The sequence below is a fragment of the Pongo abelii genome, chromosome 8 (assembly GCF_028885655.2).
Source record: "Pongo abelii isolate AG06213 chromosome 8, NHGRI_mPonAbe1-v2.0_pri, whole genome shotgun sequence".
In the NCBI taxonomy this organism is placed as follows: Eukaryota; Metazoa; Chordata; class Mammalia; order Primates; family Hominidae; genus Pongo; species Pongo abelii.
This window is the reverse complement of record NC_071993.2, coordinates 119,491,552-119,516,113: the sequence shown is the minus strand read 5'-3', so window position 1 is coordinate 119,516,113 and position 24,562 is coordinate 119,491,552. Positions and strand designations below refer to the sequence as shown.

The 24,562-nt window shown below is 38.6% G+C and overlaps 1 protein-coding gene across 19 annotated transcripts in view; it reads right to left on the bottom strand.

The window, feature by feature from the left end:
* VTI1A (vesicle transport through interaction with t-SNAREs 1A) overlaps positions 1-24,562 on the bottom strand; it is a 378,702-nt gene that overhangs the window by 350,516 nt on the left and 3,624 nt on the right. For all 19 annotated transcript variants that reach the window (XM_002821147.5, XM_054522863.2, XM_063727746.1 and 16 more), the window contains exons 2-3: positions 15,301-15,359; positions 11,259-11,369 (exon numbers count right to left, since the gene is read on the bottom strand). In XM_002821147.5, coding sequence (XP_002821193.3) covers positions 11,259-11,369; positions 15,301-15,359 — 170 coding nt within the window. The remainder of the gene's footprint in view (positions 1-11,258; positions 11,370-15,300; positions 15,360-24,562) is intronic.

Sequence of the window (24,562 nt, the reverse complement as noted above, 5' to 3'; positions counted from 1 at the left end):
GGCAGTAATTTCAGTTACTACCATAGTTTCTTTTTTAAAACATGGCAGTCTGCAAACAAACAGTGCCATCTAGTGCCATCTAACAATAAAGCCAAATTTGTCATCAGTTTATAATTAATCTCTCAAAATCTTATCTGGTTTTATCTTTGCTCTTTATTTCCTAGGTAAGATCAAAGTCACTGGACAAAACAAGCAAACAAAAGTTGATAATAATTTGTTAAGTCATTTAAGAAGGATTATAAACAGAAACAACTGTATTAAAACCAATAAACTATATACACATATAAAGCATGTTAGCACTGTTTCTGGAAAATATACACTTCATCTACTTGGAAAACTCAAACAACTAGAAATGCCATAAAGTCATAGCAAAAATGTGCTTCTTCTGCCATAAAATGCTAACATAGCTATAATTCCAGTGATGAAAAATCATTGTTAAGTAAGGTAGGAAAAAAACTGCAATTAAATTGCAGAATTCAATCAGGAATCTGACATAAACTTAAAAAGAATTTACACACACATGACTGTGTGGGTGCATATGCACACAGATATCTGTATCAGGACACGCTTCAACTTTGACAATGACTACAGTGAACATGGAAGTTATTTTACAGGTTATAAAATTCTATAGAAGCTAAAGGCAAACACTTCCAAGCCCAAAGTTGTCATCATAAAAATAGTCACATTGGAAGAAAGTGTCAGAGTTTCCAAAGTGAAGAAAATCTATTAAGACCAACCTCAAATTCAGCACATAGGACTAACAATAAAATCTTTAACACATAATATTATTCTAATCAAGTGTACATGATGAGGAGAAGGGTCAAGAACACGAACCTTTTATAGGCTCTTGGATAAGGAGAGCAGGGTGATACACAAGCACACATCAGCTCCCAGAAGGCACTGACAACAGGTGAGGATAGATTTTTGGCAAATTCTCTACCTGATGGGCCCCTTTCCTGTGTTGGCCTTTGAAATTAATGGGAGCTCTGTGAGAAGACTGACCAAGGTCAAGGCCAGGAATAAGAATCCTATAAACAATGAAGGGCAACTGCATGATGATTTTCTAACAATTTCACTTAGCAGAGCCTTAGTAATGGAGAGCTAACTTTTTAAGAAACTGAATGCAGGCCAGGCATGGTGGTTCATGCCTGTAATTCCAGCACTTCAGGAGGCTGAGACTGGAGGATCACTTGAGTCCAGGAGTTAGAGACCAGCCTGGGTGACATAGGGAGATCCTGTCTCTACAAAGAGATTTTAAAAATAGCCAGCTGTGGTGGCTTGCACCAGTAGTCCCAGCTACTCTGGAGGATAAGGTGAGAAGATCACTTGAGCCTAGGAGGTCAAGGTTACTGTGATCTGTGATTGCACCACTGTACTCTAGCCTGGGTGACAGAGCAAGGCCCTGTCTTAAAAAAAAAAAAAAAGGAAAGAATGAAGAAAAGAAAATGAATGCAAACAAGGAAAATAATGGGTATGCACATGCACATAATATATAAATAGAGTAGTACTTTCTCTCTTAAAGGTCATAGTTGCCGGGCGTGGTGGCTCACACCTGTAATCCCAGCACTTTGGGAGGCCGAGGGGGGCAGATCACGAGGTCAGGAGATCGAGACCACAGTGAAACCCCGTCTCTACTAAAAATACAAAAAAAAATTTAGCTGGGCGTGGTGGCGGGCACCTGTGGTCCCAGTTACTCGGGAAGCTGAGGCAGGAGAATGGCATGAACCCGGGAGGCGGAGCTTGCAGTGAGCTGAGATCACACCACTGCACTCCCACCCTAGGCGACAGAGCGAGATTCCGTCTCAAAAAAAAAAAAAAAGTCATAGTCATATCCAAATAACTAAAAGAAATATTCTTCAGCTTCTGATTAAGAAATGTTAAGTATGTAAAATGGATTTAGGGTAAGGCCAGATTCTGAGAACCATGCAAATTTGCTAGCATTACTAACATTAAATGTATCTTCCATGGAAGAGTACCTTAGAAAAAGGAATCTCAGTTGTATTTAATTCTAGAGTCTATAAAATCCCCAAAATCATAAACAACAGTATATTTCTTATATAATTGTTTGTGGATTAAATGAGTAATGCATGTAAAGTACTTAGTCCTGGTCTACCTATGATTTTTATTTTTAAAGTCACATTCTAACACAGAGAAAATATGGAGAAAGAATAAAAGTGATTTGATGAGCCACAATAAAAATGTAGTTCCAGGAATATTTTATTAAGAGCCATAAAACTGTTGATACCCTTTCACTTGGTCATCTGCCTTCTGACAGACGATCCTAATCAAATAATCCTGTTCAAATATGTTCACTGCAGCACAATAAATGATAGAGGAGGTAAATTGAAATATATTAGGATTCAACAAAAGGTTAGCTAACATCATTCAAGGAAATATTATGCACCCATTAAAATGATCAAGAATATATACAAATGGAAAATACTAATGTTACAATCTTTCATTTTAAAAAAATGTGGGATGGGCGCGGTGGCTCACACCTGTAATCCTAGCACTTTGGGAGGCCAAGGGGGGTGGATCACAAGGTCAAGAGATCAAGACCATCCTGGCCAACATGACGAAACCCCGTCTCTACTAAAAATACAAAAATTAGCTGGGCATGGTGGCGCACGCCTGTAGTCCCAGCTACTCGGGAGGCTGAGGCAGGAGAATCGCTTAAACCCAGGAGGCAGAGGTTGCAATGAGCTGAGATCATGCCACTGCACTCCAGCCTGGCAACAGAGCAAGACTCTGTCTAAAAAAGAAAAAAAAAAAAAAAGTGGATCAAATGACCTCATTGTTATGTAAAATGAAACAATAAATTATGCAAGGGAGAAGGGGAGAGAAGATTGGAAAAAACAAACCAAAATCAAAAATAGGGCTACTGGTGATTTTTTTTTTCTTTTTTACTCTTCTTCATTTTCAGAATATTCTATAATGACCAGGTATTATATTTACACAGAATCAAACAACAAATGTAATTTTTAAAAATAGCAGGCATATTAATTAAGTGTACACAGTAAAGAAAATTTTCTTTTCTGAGGTGATTCTGTCTAGCCTTTCTCATTTCTTTTTAGAATGCACTTATGGTCCTGTAAGAAGGATTAGCTGATGCTACAGTTATCACATGTTACCACTGAGACTATCCAAACCTCTAAAACATGTTTTCATGGTTTCCCATAGCTTCCACAGAAATAGAAGTAAAATATCCCAGGAAGCTGTAAGTACAGAATGTAAACAGTACAAAATGTAAACAGAAGCATACGTTCTTGACCTTTCAACAAAAATCAAAATTTAAATTCACCTTTCTCATTTGAACTTCTTTAGTCTATCTCGAGTTAAAAAAAAAAAAAGAATATGGGTACTGGCTTTACTCATAAACTCAGATACTCAAGTTGTCCATTCACCTATGAAAAGAGAGAGTACAGGTAGTATCAGTAAAAGCTTCAAGCTGTTCCACAACATCCTTTGAACCCTGACCTAAGGGACCAACTCCGATAGTCTGCAGGTAGTTGGATTTCTAGGACCATTCAGCCTCACTGCTGAGACTGTCAATAGAAGTGCCATTCTCTGATGTAGACAGCTCTGCACTAGGAGCTGGTCTAACAATCACATCACATAGCCTGCCAAACAGGAAAAGGCAGCATTCGGGCACCACTGACCTGGGATAGAAGTGAACTTGAGACTGGGGCTAGAAAGCTCTCTTTTTAACATTCATTACGATCTAATCATTCACCCCAAATCCTTCTGTGTATGTCTTAAAGGAAGTTCAGCTTTGTTACAAGAAAAAAGAAATATGCAACTATATAAATCAACCACAAGATGGTGCTAGCATCATAGCACAATATCAGAGACGTGAAAAAGCATTCAACACACCATGTCCTCATAACCTTTAGAACCTTATACTGGCACACCACTTACTTGTTTCTTTCTTTTTCTATTTACTGAGACTTGGTCAAACATTTTATACAATTTTGGAGGGTTTTTTGTTTGTATAAATTTAGGGTTTTAAAATTTGCTTTAATTTTCTTAAGAAGCAAACTAATCTTAAACTTGAAAAAATCCTTAACTACATTTTTTTTTTCCTCTTGGCTGGTTTGTTTTCCTGGAACATTCTGACATGAGAAGGCCCTAGCTAACCTCATATCAATGTTGAAGGAAGAAATTACAAGAACAGCTTACAGGAATTCTAATTTAAAAAAAAAAAAAAAAAAAGCTGTTTTCAAATACCTAAACAGACTATTAAATAAATTTTTATGGAAACTCAAAGGCGGGCAGGTTGCAAAGGATTATGACGAGAACATTAAAACGGGTGCTTAGTTACTCGATTCTCATTCTGGCTCCAGAAAGCAGTGTGACTTTAGAGTAAGTCATTTGGTCTCCTGAGTCCTCCATTTCTTCATCTAAAAAATAAGGTGATAGATTTGACCTCTTCTGAACCTAATATTCCTAACTTCCTTTAAGGCTACACAAGAAGCCAAAAATGAACAATAATAGTCTGTAAGAAGCAAAAAAAAAAAAAAAAAAAAAAAAAATCAAGAAGAATGAAATTAAGTAAGTGAACAGAATAATCAGGTAATCAGGAATGGTAACAGTATAAATGGGCACGTAAGTATGACCACTAACTTTCCTTAACACCCTCCCACACACACAATGCTGACTGCAAATTACCGCATGAATTTTAAAATCCTTTAAACAGGTATTTAGTCAGCTACAAATTATATTCCATGATAAGCCACCGTAATGAAGAAAACCAAAATATGCCACCCCAAAATGTACTTCTTTGGTGTATTTTTGAGATGGCTATTCAGAGGGGATACAAACACAAGAATGGCTCTGAAAAGCTGGAGATTTGCATTTGTAGAGGAAATCAATATTAGTTAAGTAAACAGCAAATGCAAAACAGGCTTTCTCTGAGCGCCCCCACCCTGACCCGTATTGGCTTTACCCAGATCTTGGAAAGATGAACTCAGAGGAAAAGGAGACTGAAAGTCTGACGCTTTTTTATTTTATTTTATTTTTTGAGACTGAGTCTTGCTCTGTTGCCCAGGCTGGAGTTTAGTGGTGCGATCTCAGCTCACTGTAACCTCTGCCTCCCGGGTTCAAGGGAGGCCTCAGCCTCCTAAGTAGCTAGGATTACAAGCGTGCGCCACCATGCCCGGCTAATTTTTGTAATTTTAGTAGAGATGGGGTTTCACCACATTGGCCAGGCTGGTATGTGAACATTGGTATGTGAACTCCTGACCTCAAGTGATCCGCCTGCCTCGGCCTCCCAAAGTGCTGGGATTATAGGCATGAACCACCGCGCCTGGCACTTTTAAAGGTAACAGGAAGCTTTTCCACAGGCTCCCATCCATTCTTCCGAGGGGTTGCTGCCTGTGAAGCTCCATCAGCAGAGCCAAGACAACCTTTGCTTGCCTTCCTCCCCTCTTGCTCTGATAACCTGTTCCCACACTGCAAATCTCTATGCTTTTCTGCACTACAGTATAAAAGCTTCAGTTATCTGGCCCTACTTTGAGTCTCTTACTTTGTGTGTGGCCTCTGTACTTACGCACACAATACATTTTGTTTGGTTTTTCCCATTAATCTGTCCAGTGTCAATTCATTTTAGCATACTTCGACTCAACACTTGAGAGAGAAAGTTTCAACTTCTCTACAGTAAACAGCAGACTATTATTTTTCATTATCTGATATATAAAATTATCTGTTAAGGAATTAAGAAACATTAAATCTACACTGAACTTTCATTTCCTGCCATGGTGGGGTAATTGGTACAAGACAAACCCTCCTGTTCTAAACAACTGTGAACATGGACAAAATGCATGAATCAAAATTATTTTCCAAAGTTGGACAACAAGCCGTGGAGGAGCGTAATTCCTTAAAGAAGAAAAACATGTGAAATGAGCCCCGCATAGCTCTCAGCCTGGAGGCACTTTCCCGATTGCAGCACACGGAGGGGGAGCCCACAGGGAGTGCAGCAAGTCACTGAACTTAGGAGGCAGACACTGGAGTTAGGACTGCTGGGATGCATCATCAAACATAGAAGGGTAACGGTGAGAAGAAGCCACAAAGAGAAGGAGCTCCAGAAATCGAGAAAGTGGTCCCCTAAGTCTTTGGCTGAAAATGAACTTGCATATGTAGAGGATGAGACCCCACGAGGTCTCACAGAGAACAGCTACTGGGAGTAATGGATTGAATGGATATTTTAGAGGTTGCCCAGGGCAGAGAGATGGAATTCCAAACAAACATAGGGGAGACAGCACTTACTAAACACTCCAGTCATTCAAAAGGAACCCAAGAAAGGCCACACCGTAAAAGCAAGGCTACTCTAAACATGTTCTAACAAAGTCTAACAATAAAGTCTGAAAGGACCAATCTGATTTGCCGGTAAATTATCTAACTGCCTGAATAAAGCCTCACATTGTCTAAAGCATGCATTGTCAACAGGAGCGATATCATGTCCACAGAGGCAAAAATTAGTTCTTGGGAGTATGATGAATCTTAAGATATTACAAAGATGTGTGGCCCTCCAAGGAGCCATAGTACATGAAGAGATGTACAGATACAGAATATCAGTGGTATTAAAATTTAATAGGGGAAGGAGTGGGACGATTAGGAAAAACATGTCTAAAAAGTATCCTTAGAGAAGTGATAATGAAAAAAAAAGGTTGAGCTGTGCTGTTCTAAAAAATAATAATAAAATCTAGGCTTTATAAGAACATAAAGGCCATAACAGCAAGTACATTATAATAAAATTATTAGACGTGAAGAAGCAATGGAACAGGATAGAATACCTAGAAATTGACCTGGATTTTATTCGGCAGGCAATGAGGACTCTGGGATTTTGTGTAATGGCATGACATATACAGATCAGTGTATTCAAAAGATAATTACGGAATGGTGTAGAGGGTTTTGAATGACAGAAGAACAGAATTAGGAAATAGTACTACAATTATCCAGATAGAGAAACCACGAAGGCTTCCAGTAGTAGAGATATTTAGGTGGTAGATCTGCTAATTCTCAGTGACCCAGTGGATGTACAAGGTTGAAAAATTAACGATAACTCTGAAGTAACCAGTACTTGTTGAATCTGAGTGTGTTTAAAAGACTCTGGGATAAATAGTAAGAAATATAAACTCTACCAAGAGGTCTGGGCTACAAACACCAGTCAGTATAGACGCAGCCATGGAGGGAACGGGAACGACGATAACACAGAGAGGAGGTTATGGGAGTAAGTACTGAGGAAGCCTGAAGGATCCAGGCATCCAAAGGGTAGGCAGAGGAGAAGGAGCGGCTGGGGAAAGAAAGCAAGTGGACAAATGAGTCAAAGAAAACAGTATTGAGTTGTCCTCTGCCCCTCCCCATGGGCATAAATGCTCCCCCAAAGTCTTGCTATTACAAGGGGAACAGGAGAACGGCTTCAACTGCAATAAACACAGAGCTGAAGAACCATCTCTGCTAGCCTTTCTTGAAATTCAGTATTTCTAGGTATGGTATGTCAGCATATGAAAGTTATCAAGTATCTTTAAATAGATATTCTCCAATCATTTAAAAAAAAGATGGATCTATAAAAGAAATAATAATTAAAACAAGGGAGTTATGTCAATATTTTCTACACTCTATTCAAATATATCATGTAAGATGGTGTGGTAAAATGAAGAAAGCTGTAAAACAGGAGTCGAAGGAATGTTCACTTCTCAAAGTCCTCCAGTGGCCTTTCCGCAACCCAGAATAAAAGCCAAGGTCTTTACCACAGCCTACAATGCCCTCACAGATCTTTCCTTTGCTTTCTCTGCAAGCACACACACATTTCTTCCTCTCTCTTAAACCGTAGAGAACAACCAAGCACAAATGGCCACAATCACCCTGCTGGTCACTCTCTATTCATTTGTTCACTTTATATAATGTATCTCTACCTGAAATTATAATGTGTATTTATTTGTTTGTTGTCTTTCCCACTAGATTTTTTCCCCCGCTATAATTTAAACTGTATGACAAGTAGAACTTTAATCTTGTTCACCACTGCTGCATTCTAGCACCTCGGACAGTGCCTGACACACCATAGTACTCAAGAAACTCTTGCTGAATGAAATCTATAATTAATCTAAGCCTCTTTGTTTTATCATGTGTAAATGAGGATAGTAATCCATATATTCTCTGTCTATTCTTCACACGATGAAATGAAATAATGTATGTTAAAGTAATTTACAAACTGTAAATCCCTATTCAATAGAAGTAGTGGTGGTGAAAGATGTTTCCTAACATGGTAGAAGAAAGCTGTGGTAGCAAATATACATATAAATACATGAATTGTTAATGATAGCCTATATCAAGCTAGTCTAATCCATGGCCAGCAGGCTGCAGGCAGCCCAGGATGGCTTTTTGCGGCCCAACACAAATTCATAAACTTTCTTAATACATTATAAGGTTTTTTGCTATTTTTTTTTTAGCTCATCAGCTATCATCAGTGTTAGGATATTTTATGTGTAGCCCAAGACAATTCTTCTTCCAGTGTGGCCCAGGTAAGCTAAAAAATTGGACATCCCTGAACTAGAGAATAAATTTTTAGTTTCATAGTTGTTGGTTCCATTTTTCTTTATACTAGAAAATATAGCCCAGAAAGGAACACTTATCCAAGTATACAATTTCCAAATACCTAAAGGACTTTACCCAGTATTGTACTCTTTGGGAAACAAAAAAAGACTAAAGATTGGGTTAGCTGACTTATAAGCCACAGAAATAATTTAATTTCTGAAAAAAAATTTAAGAATAAAAGATTAAAACTGACCTAAACATTACAAACCGAATTGTGTCTCTTCTAAATTCATATATTGAAGTCTTGATTCCCATACTGAGAATGTGACTGTCTCTGGAGATAGGGTCTTCAAAGAGGTGATTACATTACAATGATGTCATTCGTGTGGGCCTTAATTCAATACGACTGATGTCTTATATGAGGAAATTGGGACATGGAAACGTGCAGAGGGAAGACATATGAAGATATGGGGAGAAGCCATCTAAAGATCAAGGAGAGAGGCCTCAAAAGGAACCACACCTGCCAACACCTTGAACTCCAACTTCCAGTTTCCAGAATTGTGAGACAATAAATGTACGTTGTTTAAGCCACCCAGTCTGTGGTACTTTGTTGTCACAGCCCTAGCAAATTCATACCCTTTGTTTTTCAAGAACCCATAAGTAAAATCTTCAGAAAAGAGTTCCATTAAAAATGAGGTGAGCAAGCTAAAATAATCTTTATAAATATGCTATTTTGCTTTATCATTTATATTGAAACTTTAACTTCAGTTAGAATTTTCTCAGTATAAATTTGAGTTGTCAAGTTCTTAATCCAATTTTCTCACTATATTTCACATTTTTACTGAGAAAAACTAGCCTTTCACAAAGCAGTTGGAGAAAATTTTACCTAGTACAGGGCACATACTTAGGCATATACATTTATTTTATCAATTTGGGCCCATAATGAGTTTTAATTTTTTTTAGTTAATAAGAGCACAGTCTAAAAGGCATCAGAGTTATTGATGTGATCCACCTCAACTTAACAAGATAGTAGCCATTCAAATACAAAACAAGCATGCATAACTGCAAATCACCCTACTTTCAGACTCTAGGAGGGATTTCTTCCAGGTCCATTGATGTTGGTCTTACAGTGGAAAGGTATACGGTAGCCTAGAAGCTGTACCCTCCAAAAGCAAAACACCTAAGGCAAGAACTGAGGCGGAAAGATCCTTATACATTCTTGACTTCCCTTGTGAATTTGTGCCCCAGATTCAAAAATACAGCTGATTTATCACCCAACACATGACTTCTGTTGCTCATAGGTAAGGCTCAGATCTTTCCTCGCCTGTATCTTCTTATTTTTTAATGTGAGTCATATGAAATTTCATTAATTTGCTGAAAACCTAATTTCCTATGCCAGCCTATAAGAACAGTTAGTTGTTATTGTGTTAACTTCTTTGTTCTTTCATCATTAGCAGAGTTTTTAAAATACTTTTTATCTGTATCTTTTTATTTTTAATTGTGGTAAAATCACATAACATAAAATTTACCATTTTAACCATTTTTAAGTGTATGGTTCAGTGGTGTTAAATATATTCACATTGTTGAGTAACCAATCTCCAGAACTTTTTGTAAGTTTCAGTCTGGCAAAACTGAAACTCTTTGCCCATGAAACAACTCTCCATTTCTCCCTCCCCTCAAGTCCCTGGTAACTACCATTCTACTTTCTGTTTCTATGAATCTGACTACTCTAGATACCTCATATCAGTGGAATTATGTAGTATTTGTCTTTGTGAGTAACTTATTTCACATAGCATAATGTCCTCGAGGTTCATTCAAGTTGTTGCATGTGACAGAATTTCCTTTCTTTTTTAAGGCTGAATAATATTCCATTGCGTGGATATACCACATTTTGTGTATCCATTTATTTAACAATGGATGCTTAGGTTGCTTCCACCTCTCTGCTATTGTGAAAATGCTGCTATGAATATGGACGTGCAAATCTCTCTCCGAGACTCTGCTTTCAATTTTTTTTTTGGACATATACTCAGGAGTGGAATTACTCAGCTGTATCTTTTCTACTCCTATTAATTTCTAATTACTAACAACTTTAACATTATGTCTTTACATTTATATTCTTAAATTTGCTATAAAGCAGATACAGTTGAAAGCCAGATATATAGGAAGAGACAGCTACATATTCTCATGGGCAATTAATATAAAGGATCACATATAAACTGTCAATTGAAAGTGGTTTCTTTTATCTTTTGGGGGAAGGGTATGATATATCCTATTAAGAATCTAATAAAGTCTATGGAGTTTATCCCAGGAAAAAAATACACATGGAAACATGCATCCAAAAATACAGATATGCTTTCAGGAGACTATGAGCCCCTGAAGTCCAGGAGCTGCAAATGTACAGGCTGCATCTTAAAGGCTCCAAACCCTGAAAGGCCAGAAACTGAGTTTCAAAATTTTAATAAATGTTAAGTATCAGTAAATACCATTCAGACTCAAATGGCCGCATTATTTGGATCTATTTATGAGTCATTAATCCAACATACCTTAAATTCCACCATTAGCTATCTCTATAACCATTTTTTAGATCCCTAACTCATAAAGAATGAAAGCTGTTACTTGTCTTCTACATGAGCCCAAAAGACTGTGCATTTAATGCTGACTGAGGCATTAGGAGGAAACAATTTAAAAAAAAAAGGAAATACGACAAAGGGTCGAATTTGACTCACAAAATCTGTTTCGAGTTTTCCCATTTCTTGTTTGTAGCTTCTCATTCTGTTGCTGTACATCCCTCGACTTTGGGGTGGTATGTCTCGGACTTCCAAATCCATCTGTTCAAGCTAGAAGGGGGAGAGAAAAATGTGATTTAAACCACACTGTTACTCTTATTTGCACAAATGTTTACGGCTGAAAGGATCTAATTCCAGTTCCTCATTTTGTAGTTGAGGAACCAGGTTCAGGGTGCTGAACGATCAAATAACACTGAAACTACTTTTACACTTAATTTTTGTTTAGTTCAACAATTCTGAGTACTTGCCAAGTGACACACATTGTGCTCAAGTACATGCTTTGTTAAAACATACACATTTGGCCAGGCGCAGTGGCTCACGCCCGTCATCCCAACACTTTGGGAGGCCAAGGTGGGTGGATCACTTGAGGTCAGGAGTTTGAGAACAGCTTGGGCAACATGGCGAAACCCCGTCTCTACTAAAAATACCAAATTAGCTGGGCATGGTGGTGGGCACCTGTAATCTCACCTACTCAGAAGGCTGAGGCAGGAGAATAGCTTGAACCTGGGAGCCAGAGGTTGCAGTGAGCTGAGATTGCACCACTGCACTCCTTCCAGCCTGGGTGAGAGAGCAAGACTCCATCTCAAAAATAAAATAAAATAAAATAAAATAAAAGATACACATTAACCCAAACATTATTAATAATTTGATTTCAATATACTTGGAATAGCCCATCATTCAATCCAACCGGGTTTTGTCTTCTGACCATTAACCTCCACAACTATGGGAAGATAAAGTAAGCTATTATTTCCCATGGGTAATCCATGAAACATCAGCTAAGCCTTATTTGGTGACATTTATTCTGGCAGGTGTTTTCTAATTAGGAAAATCACATACCAACCAATGTGTGATCTTTACCTTCATCCTAACTCCCGATACTTTATAACCACATTGATATGGCATTAAATGGATACAGTAATATGCTAAATTATATATAGCTCAATGAAATCACAGCAAGGCACTTTTTTTTTTTTTAACAACCTGCTATCAGATAACACTTTGGATACAACACAGAAGAGTTTAATTGGCAGCAATGCAGAAATACTATAATGGTTTAGGCATAGGCTTTGAAGTCAAACTCTTACGTTGACATCATAGGCTCTACTACTTATTAGTCCTGGAATCTTGAACAGGTTTCTTAATGTCTCTGTGCCTTACTTTTCCCACTTATAAAACAGTATCTTTTTCACAGAGCAGCTGTGAAAATTAAATGAGGCAATTCTTATAACGTACTTAGAACAGTGTCTCTTACTTGATAATTGCTAGATTAAAATTAACTCTAGTAATGATGATTGCAAGTGATGAAGAAGATACAGCAAGCACTATACAAGATAGCAGAAGTGGCTTACTTGTAGTTGCCATTAAAAAATAAAAACAAGGCCGGGCGCAGTGGCTCACCCCTGTAATCCCAGCACTTTGGGAGGCCGAGGCAGGTAGATCACCTGAGGTCAGGAGTTCGAGACTAGCCTGACCAACAAGGTGAAATTCCGTCTCTACTAAAAATACAAAAATTAGCTGGGTGTGGTGGCGGGTGCCTGTAGTCCCAGCTACTCGGGAGGCTGAGACAGGAGAATTGCTTGAACTGGGGAGGTAGAGGTTGCAGTGAGCTGAGATCATGCCACTGCACTCCAGCCTGGGCGATGAAGCGAGACTCCGTCTCAAAAAATAAATAAATAAATAAATAAAAACCAGTAACAACAACAAATTGGCTCAGGCCATGTCTGATAAAATCACATGCAAAAATGTTGCCATGTAGTTTACCTTTTAAAGCTTTCTAATAAGTTCCTTCCAGAACCCTACCAGCTTATCACTAATAAAACCTGTATTCAGTGTTAGCGACTGAATAACTATAGTAGCATAGGAAGATAAACCACACAATCACCTTTCAATTAATAGGCTTCAATTTATTATAAAGAAAAAAGATAATTTTAATTAGCCTTGATTTAAACAGTGATAGTTTAAATGATTATGTCTCAACATAAACGAGAAGCACCAATAAATAAAATCATTACTTAGCAAGACAATTATTTAAAACAACCCTCTGAGATTATCAATTATTTAGTTCTAACAAGGTAAACAGGATCATCTGGAAAAATAACAGCAAAAATACTTGCAAGCCAAAATCTGAGCCTTAAGTATATTTTTGTTGAAGATATTTTACATGGATACTTAAAACTAAATTAAAAGTAGGTAAGACAGAAAAAGGAAACACACAACAAGCACTTAAAATGAAACCAAGAATGTGCACTTGTTCCATGTTGTCACAACATTTATGTGGCCAGTGCAGAGTGGGAGAAAAGATCACTGCAAGATCTTTTCTTGCAGTGTAGTGTCCAAGAGACAAACACAAACCAGATGGTCAGCAGAAACACAATTAATCCCAATAGTCAAATCAAAAATGTTTTCTCCCAAGGTCCTCATCAAAAGGGCAGTATCAGCTGGGCACAGTGGCTCAGGCCTGTAATCTCAGCACTTTGGGAGGCCAAGGTGGGTGGATCACCTGCAGTCAGGAGTTCAAGACCAGCCTAACATGGTGAAACCCCGTCTCTACTAAAAATACAAAATTAGCCAGGCGTGGTGGTGCATGCCTGTAATCCCAGCACTTTGGGAGGCCAAGGCGGGCAGATCAGTTGAGGGCACGAGTTCAAGACCAGCCTGGCTAACATGACAAAACCCCCTCTCTACAAACAAACAAACAAACAAAATTATCCAAGTGTGGTATTGCTCTGTAATCCCAGCTACTTGGAGCACTGAGGCATGAGAATCGCTTGAGCCCAAGAGGCAGAGGTTGCAGTGAGCCGAGATTGTGCCACTGTACTCCAGCCTAGGTGACAGAGTGAGACTTTATATCAAAAATAAAATAAAATAGAAAAGCAACACACTCATAGGGCCACAATGTGTAGTAACAAGTTGAGTCGTGCTTGTAGTAGTTGGCTTTTAAAACCCCAAATTAAGACACAATACTTTGAGTCCTTTTCTGCTCCATGTTTTACTAATTTATTTATATAAAAAAGTAGTAGATGAACCAGAGCTCTGGGTTTAGCAAACTAGGAACAAATATTTACTCTATCACTTAACAGGATTTGGGACCTCCAACAAGTTACTTCATCTTTCTAAGTCTCAGTCTCCCCATCCACAAAATGGGAGTAGTAACAGTATTGAGAATCATTGGCCAAGGTTCTCTCATGCTCCTACATGTCTTGCCTGGCATGCCAAGAATACAAGGTCCTGAGCACTCTGTCTGAGCCATTTTTCAGAACTGTGTTTGCGGGGAGCTCAGGGACAGGAAATAATGTGTCCCCCTGGGACAAGGAACAGCCTTGCTTATAGGCTGCTAGAAAGTGGCACATTTTCTAGGCTCTCGTTCTATTCCTCTAAGGCATTCTAATGCTGTTGTAAGCATACATCTAGGCCTGCCTGCATCACCACTGTGGGAATTCAAACTCAGGAACTGATGCAACCAGCCTGAAACACAGGCAACTGCTATTGTTGTGGGTAATAACAATCTTTTGTCTCTGACCTAGGAGTCTCATGTCTTCTCTAGTCATCTATGAAACTGTAGCAAGCTCACTTGAGAGCTTGCAAATAGGAGAAAATATCAGACCCTTTATCATTTTTGACAAATAATATTATCTCACATGGTTATTGAGAAAATTAAATATTATAAAGCAAGTAGTATTTTTAATCCGGTGTCTGGTACCCAGTACGCCTTTATCCAGCATTAGCTATTTACAGCTGCTATGAAACGTATTATGATGGAATAAAAATTAGAGATAGATATTTAATGAATCACCTTTGCTAAGAAGAATAAAATCCCAAGAAGCTACTAAAGTCTCTTCAATTTAAAAATTGACAAATTCTGAATTATAAAATGCTAATCAGCAATGCTTCACATTTCCACAATGTATAAAACAGGCTAGAGGAAGACATTAGCTTAAACGGCTCTGGCTGTGTGTTAAAATACATTACTGTCTGTACATACCAGTTCTTTCGCTTCTTCAAGCTGTTTCTCCACATTTGCAACCATCTGTTTCTTTTCATCTGAAACAGACAATAATACCAAGAAATTGCTAAAGATACAAATAAATTTAATATTTTAAAACTTCAATTTTTATATGCCTTTCTCCTTTCTGGTCAATCAGATTACAGAATATAAGGCAAAAGAGCATATCATTCTTTGGTGGGTTTGAAACCACTTTAAGCCATTGATTCTAGGCTATCTAGAAACATATAATCTGATAGAGTACCTAATTATTAAGAGATACCATTTTTAAGAGAGACATATTTTTAAGAGAAACTAAAAATTATGTTGCCCTTTAGGAGAGACTAAGTCAACAAGAGCAGATTTGTGCTGGCCTAAGGAATCTGTGAAGTCATAACTTTAATAAATTGGGAATAACTGATTTTTTAATACAATTTAAAAGTTATATACAAAAACGCTTCCTAAAGCTGGGCAAAAACAATCCTTTAAAAAATTGTACTTTCAGTAGCATGGAGAATCAGGTGTAATGGAATAAATATTTGAAGTTAGGATTACTGATTCCAAACTGAAAGCTACTCTCTCACTCAATGGTTATGGGATCCTGGGCAATAAATTTTTCTCTTTTTTTCTGAGACTCACTCTGTACTCTCTAAAATGGAAATAAAAAATATCTACTGGATTACTTTTAGCTCCAGTAAGCTTGATGCAAGTGAAATTACTTTAATATTATAAAGTGCTAAGTCTCTGTATGTGGTTTATTTTTCTAATACAATCAAGTTATAACCCAACTGTAATTCCCTTCTCTAGGAGAGACATGTCCTGGCAGACAATTTCAGAAAGCCTTCCCATACCCTCATTCCAGCCAGTCAGCCTATTTGTTCACATACCCTAGTTAAGTTTTGTGCAAACCAAATGTATTGAACATCTCTAGTTCTTGTCTGCCTAGCATGCTTCTCTTCTCAGGCAACAGCCCCTATTCTCTTCAAAGGCCTCCTTCCTCACCAAGCGGGACAATGAAAATGCTATCTCCATTAAGACTCTGCTTCTTCAGTCACAGTGACTTGGCAAATGACGGGCATCTAATCCCAGCTGGACTAATCTTAGTAACTCAATCCTCTGGCTACATCCATCTGGGGGTTGGGCGGTGGGATAGGCATATATGAACCAGGGAGAACAATCAAAGTTCTAGAGCAAGGGGAAAGCCTTTTCCTTTCTCCTGGTAACGAAAAAATGAGCCTAGAAGCTGCTAGCATCCATTGGTCTAGCTCCAAGAAGAAAGCAAGCATGCAATGGCTGAAAATAAATCCTGCATTTAAAAAGAAACACAACTGAGAGACAGAGAGAGAGAGATATAGTTAGTTCCTGGCTTGAAATAACAGAAATGGCTTGACTTTATAAAAGCTTGACTTTATCATAGTTTGGTTTCTTGAGCCAACAACTTTCTTATTCTTTATTTAAAACTGGGTTTATGTCACATGGGAGCCTAATGAGACTGACTAACACAACAGACTAGAAAAGTCATGAAGCTTGAAATGGGTACAACACCTACCAGCTGACCAGCCTTCAGAAAGACAGCCAATCCTAAGTGGGGAAGCTTTAGTAGAAATTATTATTTCACTGGCGGGGCACGGTGGCTCACGCCTGTAACCTCAGCACTTTGGGAGGCCTAGACGGGTGGATCACAGGGTCAGAAGTTTGAGACCATCCTGGCCAACACAGTGAAACCCCGTCTCTACTAAAAATACAAAAAATTAGCTGGGTGTGGTGGCGGGTGCCTGTAATCCCAACTACTTGGGAGGCTGAGGCAGGAGAATTGCTTGAACCCGGGAGGCGGAGGTTGCAGTGAGCCAAGATCATGCCACTGCACTCCAGCCCGGGCGACAGTGCAGGACTCCGTCTCAAAAAAAAAAAACAAAACAAAAAATATATATATATGTATAAAATTATTTCACTAAAACAATGATTAGATTATTAGTAGATTCTACTAAACTTAACCCTTTCCCTTTGTTATCCCCAAACTACAGAGGGGGAACAGTTGTCACATAAGGTGTTTTATGTGTACTCACAATATTTCTCCCTAAGAAAAATATGCGTTTGGGATTAGAATTCAACTTGATTTTCCCTCCTTGAAAAGTTAAATCTACATATGGCCAGATTCAATATTTAATAGATGATCCCACATGTATTTGCTTCTGGGACATTTCAACCCTTTTGTTCACACAGTTAGAACAGACTACATTTTTGTGATAGAGAAAAATACAAAAGAAGACAGGCTTATCTTGGATCAAAAGTGAGATGGTGTATTTACGTATCAGGAGGAACATCCTGTTCTCTTTAAGGTATTCAGTTGATAGGAAAGTCCATGCCGTGGACCTCCAGGACTAATAAGCATCAGTTTTTCTCATTAGCAAAACAAAACAAAGAAAGAAGCCTCCCTTGACCCGTATTCCCCTTTGCTAATATTCCTCTCCTTTCATCACCAGTCAATTTTCTTGAAAGCAAGGGTATAGACTCTGTTTCCCTTCCTCATCTCCCCATCCACTCCCTGTAAACTAACTCCTGCCCCCACCATTCCACTGAAATTACTCTCACTAGATTAATAATCCTTCCTTTGCCCAAACTAATAGACATTCTTAGGTCCTGTTTTTATTTAATCTTGTGGTTTCTTACACTTTGCTCCTCCCGTCCTGTAACTTTCTCCTCTACTGGCTCCCATGGCACCCTGATCTGGTAATTCTCCTGAATGCTCACTCCTGTCTCACGGTCCTCTGCTAGGCATTGTATTTTTCAGGCCATCTTTTAACTGCAGATGTTCCTTGGAGTTCAGTCCTTGCCTTTCTTATGACTGTCGTCTATGTCCCTGGGCAATTTCATCCATTTTAAAGCTATCACATTATGTATTTATGATCCTAAATCTTTATCTCTAACGCTGATATATTTCCAGGCCTTCAATCCTTTAATCCCAATGCCCATCTCCATCAGGCCCACCTGGCAAACCTCTACTCAAAACTCTCTTCAGAAATCATTACTTCTTTGAAGGCTTTCCCAACCCAACATAAGAGTTAATCACTCTCTTGTACGGAAAATATCTATAACTCTTATGTAATCCTAATGATTTATCCCTCACATGAACAACGTTTCAGCTTAGGGGCTCTGGGAAGACAAGAACCATGTCTTTAGTCATCTTTATAGTCCTACACTATAACGAGCTTGGCATATACAATCAGTTTTCAAAAAATGAAGGTAAGTTAAATACGTAATGCAGGACAGAGCAAGAATTTGCAAAAGAAGCTATGCTACTAACCACCTTGGTTTCCCTGCCCCCTCTCCCATTTAATCTTCCTAAAATTTGGCTTTGGTGGGTCAGTTGAGCTTAGCAGTTAAGGTCCTCGACATTTCAGAGCCAAGCATCCTTTCCAACTTTATTTCCAACTACAAGCTTTCTAGTATACAGTCTACAGACAGACTGTCCATTGCCACCCAAACAAATCTTGTCTTTTTCTTCTCTAAATCTTTGTTAAGCTACCATTTAGGGTTCTTTGGCTGAATGTGACAGAAATGATTCTGGCTAAACGAAGCCAAAAAAGATAATTTGTTAGAATAATGTGGGGTGGCTCACAGGATCAATGGACACAAATGAGCCACCCAGCTTGGGAAAGACAAATATCAGGAGTAGCTCAGGGTACCAAGGGAATAGGAACTTACAGTCTCTGCTAAAGAAAAGTCTTGAGCAGCTCTCACTATTCTCTTCCCTTGGTTCATTCTGATCAAATTCCTGGCAAAAATTCTATGAATGTCCTTGCTTGGGGAATATGTTCACCTCTTGACCTACAGAGGGCAGGGCAGCCTGTCAGTTCTATCAAGACTGGAATAAGGGGGTTTAAGTAGTTCCTCAATAGGAAATTGAGTAGATAGAATGAAAGCTGCTGGGCGCAACAGATGCCCACTGCATCCATTTACTGCAACCTCTTATAATATAGTCTTTGCCTATTTCTGTCTGTCCAAACCCCACCTATCCTTCTAGGCGAGGTCCTGAGACATACCCCATGTCCTTTGAATTCCTAGAGTTCTATGCTCGGCTCTAGAGGGTACAATGGTCATTAAAAATTAGGTTCTGCAGTTTCCTCTTTTTTTTTTTTTGAGATGGACTCTCACTTTGTCACCCAGCCTGGAGTTCAGTGGTGCAATCTTGGCTCACGGCAACCTCCACCTCCCAGGTTCAAGTGGTTCTCCTGCTGCAGCCTCCCAAGTAGCTAGGACTACAGGCATGCGCCACCATGCACAGCTAATTTTTGTATTATATTAGTAGAATGAGGTTTCACCATGTTGGTCAGGCTTATCTCAAACTCCTGACTTCAAGTGATCCACCTGCCTCGGCCTTCCAAAGTGCTGGGATTGCAGGTGTGAGCCACTGCACCTAGCCTGCAGTTTCCTCTTCAGGCTCATTGCCAGCTCCTTGAAGGCAGAGACTACTCTTGACAAATCGTGTCCAATCTCTGTATTTAGCATAGAGAGCTGTACATGGTAGGGGCCACTAAGTGCTTACAGAATGAATGAGTCAGTCTTAGCACGCAGCAACATACTTATTACTCACAGAGAAACTGAGGGGGAAAAACAGCTCATTTTAGTGAGGACTGGGGCAAATCTTCCCATTTGAAATGACAAATTTCCCTTCACGAAAAAAATAATTAAATTGGAATAGAGGTGGAGTTAACACAATTAGATCATTTTCTTTTCATAAAATTCATTTTGTGATGGTGCTGTCAGAAATAATGATGGAACTGAGACATTCTTTGATTGGTCCTTATAGTGTTCCTCATGTTTTTAAGAAGGCAAATCTTAAAAGTGATGATTTAGCGGTAAAGTATGAGGAAGGAAGGAAGGAAGGAAGGCAGGGAGGGAGAGAGGGAGGGAGGGGAGAAGGAGGGAAGGAACAAAGCAAGGAGAGAAGGAGGGAGGGAGGAAGGGAGGGAGCAGAGAAAGAAGGAAGGAAGGAAGGAAAGGGAAGTGAAGGGAAGGAACAAAGGAAGGAAAAGAACAAAGGAAGGAGAGAAGGAGGGAGGGAGGGAGGAAGGAAGGGAAGAAGGGAAGGAGGGAAGGAGGGAAGGAGGGAAGAAGGGAAGGGGGAAGGGGGGAAGGGGGAAAGGGGGTAAGGAAGGGAGGGAGGGAGGGGAGGGGAGGAGCGGAGGGTAGTGGAGGAGTATATAAAATATACTATTTAATATATAATATATAAACAAAGTCTCCCATGGCTTTTTTTTTTTTGGCTTATAAGCTTGATAAGTGCTGATGTACATACACATAAGTCTTAGCATAGTATGTATGATCTTTTCTTTCCTACTCAATATATTTTTAATTAGTTTTCTTTTTCTTTTAGAGACAAGGTCTCGCTCTGTCACCCAGGCTAGAGTGCAGTGGCATGATCATAGCTCACTGTAACCTCAAACTCCTGGGTTCAAGGGGTCGTCCCATCTCAGCCTCCTGAGTAGCTGGGATGACAGGTGCATGCCACTATGCCCAGCTAGTTTTAAATTCAATTTTATTTTGTAGAGATGGGGCTTCACTATGTTGCCCAGGCTGATCTTGAGCTCCTGGGCTCAAGTGATCCTCCCATCTTGGCCTCTCATTTCCTACTCAATACAAGTGCTTAGTGCTGATATACAAACAAGTCTTTGCATAGTATAATTCTTGATATTTACAGAAGTGCTTAATCAGCACAGAACAATCTCATTAAAGTGAAAGTGTCAAGGCTCACTTGAATTCAGTTACTTGTACCTGTCTTTGTGCAATGTAGATATGTTAAAATAAAACTAGCAGCAGAAATTATGTATGTACTTAGAAATGTAGAGTCAAACCACTAAGAGAGGAACAGATAATTTTTAAATGGGTATATTACTGATGCTACCCTGTGTAACATGGTATAGAATGGTCAGTGTTGAAATAAAGCAATTCTAGAATGATCCATCTGATAATGGATTAGAGCTGGAGATACTAGTATGAACTCGTGTTTAACATACTATATATACAAATGATTACATATGCAAATGCTTGTAGATATGTTCATATACATGGCTTAGTATATACATGTGAATTTCCTTGCTTTGTCAGCTGAGAGGTTCCAGAAGCAACAACACCCCAGGAGTAATGTGCACACCTAGTGTCCAGATCTTGGTTTCTAATACCCTTCTTTAATTCAAGGAAACAGGATTCCTCAGAGAAAGGGCTGATTCTAGCACTGAAACAGGAAGTAGAGAAGATGATCCTGGAGTATCTTATACTATCAGAAAGCAATATAGTCCTTAAAAAAAAGGAAAGAAAAAAGCCAAAATGATGGGGGTATACCAAAAGGACACAGAAGCCAAATTAAAAAAAAGGCTCCCAATGGTCAAAGCTAAAACAATTTGAGCAACATGAAAATAAAGTAGTATTGGAATATAACACAAAGGATAACATAGGTATCTATGAGTCCATACTGATGTAAACGACTGAATAAGTAAATAAATGAATAGATAAATCTCTCTTACATAAAAGAATTACAAATAATTCATGTAATTACTTGGCTTCAAGGAAGTAGAGTGTAACTCTCCACTCCTTAAGTATAGGCTATGCATATATGATTTTCTTCCAAATAGTATGGAAAAGGGAGGGAAAGCGTAACTTTACAGTAGAGAAACCTGGCAAACACTACCTCAGCCAGGTGATAAAGGTTAACATCAGTAGTGATAAGTCATGTTGACAGTATGTATTCTTGATATGTGGTGAAAATGATGGTTTACCTCTGTGGTCCTCCTCCCCAAAACCCAGAACTCCAATCTAATCATGAGAAAAACATTGAGCAAATCCCAGTTGAGGGAACCTTCTAGAAAATATCTGACCAGTACTCTTCTAAACTGTAAAGTCATCAGAAACAAGGACAGTTTGAGAAACTGTCATAGCCATGAGGGGCCTAAAAAGCCATGAGTACTAAATGTTTTACGGTATCCCAGATTGGATCCTGGAATAGTTAAAGGACATTTGGTAAAAAGCAAAAAACAAATCAAAACGAAATCTGAATAAAGTATGACCTTTAGTTAATAATAATGTATCAATATGGGCTCACTAGCTGTAACAAATGTACCATATTAACATGATGTTAATCACAGAGAAAACTGGGCATGGGGTATATGGGATTCTCCATACTATCTTTGTGATTTTTCTGTAAATTTCAGACTGTTCTAAAATAAAAAGTTTATTAAAAAAAAAAAAGCAAAAAACACCGACGCCATTACTTAGTTTGACTAAATTGACCAAATATATAGACAACATACAGATATATAGATCTACAGATGCATACACACACACATAATTGTTTATATGAATGTATATTATTCAAAGATGAATACAACTCCATAAATGCTTAATTTTTTTGTGTGTGTGTGTCACCAGGCTGGAGTGCAGTGGTGCAATCTTGGCTCACTGCAACCTCTGACTCCCTGGTTCAAGTAATTCTCCTGCCTCAGCCTCCTGAGTAGCTAGAATTACAGGCACGTGCTACCACGCCCAGCTAATTTTTGTATTTCTAGTAGAGACGGGGTTTCTCCATGTTGGCCAGGATGGTCTCGATTCCCTGAGCTCATGATCTGCCCACCTTGGCCTCCCAAAGTGCTGAGATTACAGGTGTGAGCCACCACGCCTGGCCCTAAATGCTTAAATCTTTTATGAGACATAATTGGGCCATCAGTAACTGCTAAAGACTATCTTCCCTGTATGCTCAATTGAAAAAGTTGGACCTTGCCCAGCAGCTCATGAAGCTGATTTTGAGGTAGCCTGAATCCTAACAAGAAACAAACTATTGTAGCAGTGAGTTCCTGAATCAGGACTGGAACCATCCCTTCAACTGTAACCCTCTAGAGAAACAGAAATATAATGCAAGTCACGCATGCAATTTTAAATTTTCTTGTAGCAGTATTTTTTAAAGTTTGTAAAAATAAAAATCTTTTAAGTTAAGAGAAACAAGTGAAACTAGTTTTAATAACGTTTTTAATTTTAATAATACGTAACTGCATATATCTAAAATATTATCATTTCGCAATGTAGCAACAGCCACATTTCAGGTGCTCAATAGCTACATGTAGATACTACAGCTCTAGAGCCAAATATATTTTAAGCAAACCACAGTATTCATGAACAAAAGCCAACTTTTCTGAATTATTTCACTGCAACCACCTTGCAAAGGCGAGAGAATCACAGAAGTGTGTTTATGCCTTCATCTACATGTGGCTAAGTCTAGATGGTCTAGACAATCCTCCAGGGCTTGGCATAACTAATCCACTAGACTCAGGCATTTCCTTCCGGAAAGGACACCTGAGACTCACTCTGTACTCTCTAAAATGGAAATAAAAAATATCTACTGGATTACTTTTAGCTCCAATAAGCTTGTCCAACACCACTTTCACTTCTCTCCTCCGACTGCCCCCCTTGGGATCCTGAGTTCAAAGCCCAGTTCCAAATTCATATCCAAAAGGCCCTAATCACTTACCTCCTTTCAAATGTGTTCATCAAGAGAAATTTACCTAATTCTAGTCTAGGAACAGAAAGGAAGCAAGAACTGAAGTGTAAGATTTAAGAGTTCAATTAACATGACAAAGTCTGAAGAGCGGGGTCCTAACTAATCTTACCAGCTGTTGTCTTCAGCAGCAGCAGTAATATCATTAATGGCTAGTATATCACGTGTTTTCTCTGTGTAAGAAGGGTGCTAGTGTGTTACATGTTTTATCTCACTGATTTTTACATTATAAGGTTGAAATTATTACTCTCTCACCCCCATTCTACAGATGGAGGAGACAGGCCTAGAAAGGCCAAGCAATTGTCCATAACTGCACATCTAGTAAGTAGCACAACTAGGGTTCTAAACAGATCTGATATCATGTCTGAATCTGAATCATTTTGCTGTAATACTTTCTTGGTACAATTCTGAGGACAGCCATAAAGTGACAGGATTCGCAACAGATCATTCCCTCTCTGTGAATGGTAAAGTAAGCAACTAATTGCAAAAAGACTACCTTAAGATTCTTCAGGAAGCCTACTTCATGTAACAGAATCTTTGCACCAGAGGAAAACATTCCCCACTTAAGAATTCACTCCCATCACTAGAGGAAAAGGAACTTCACAATAAAGTACTAACTGTATAGTTTCTGCTCATCCCTTTTCCTTACTTTCCCACAGAACTGTAATAATTCAAAAAACAATTTTCAAATATAGTGTCATGGGGTATTAAGAAAGA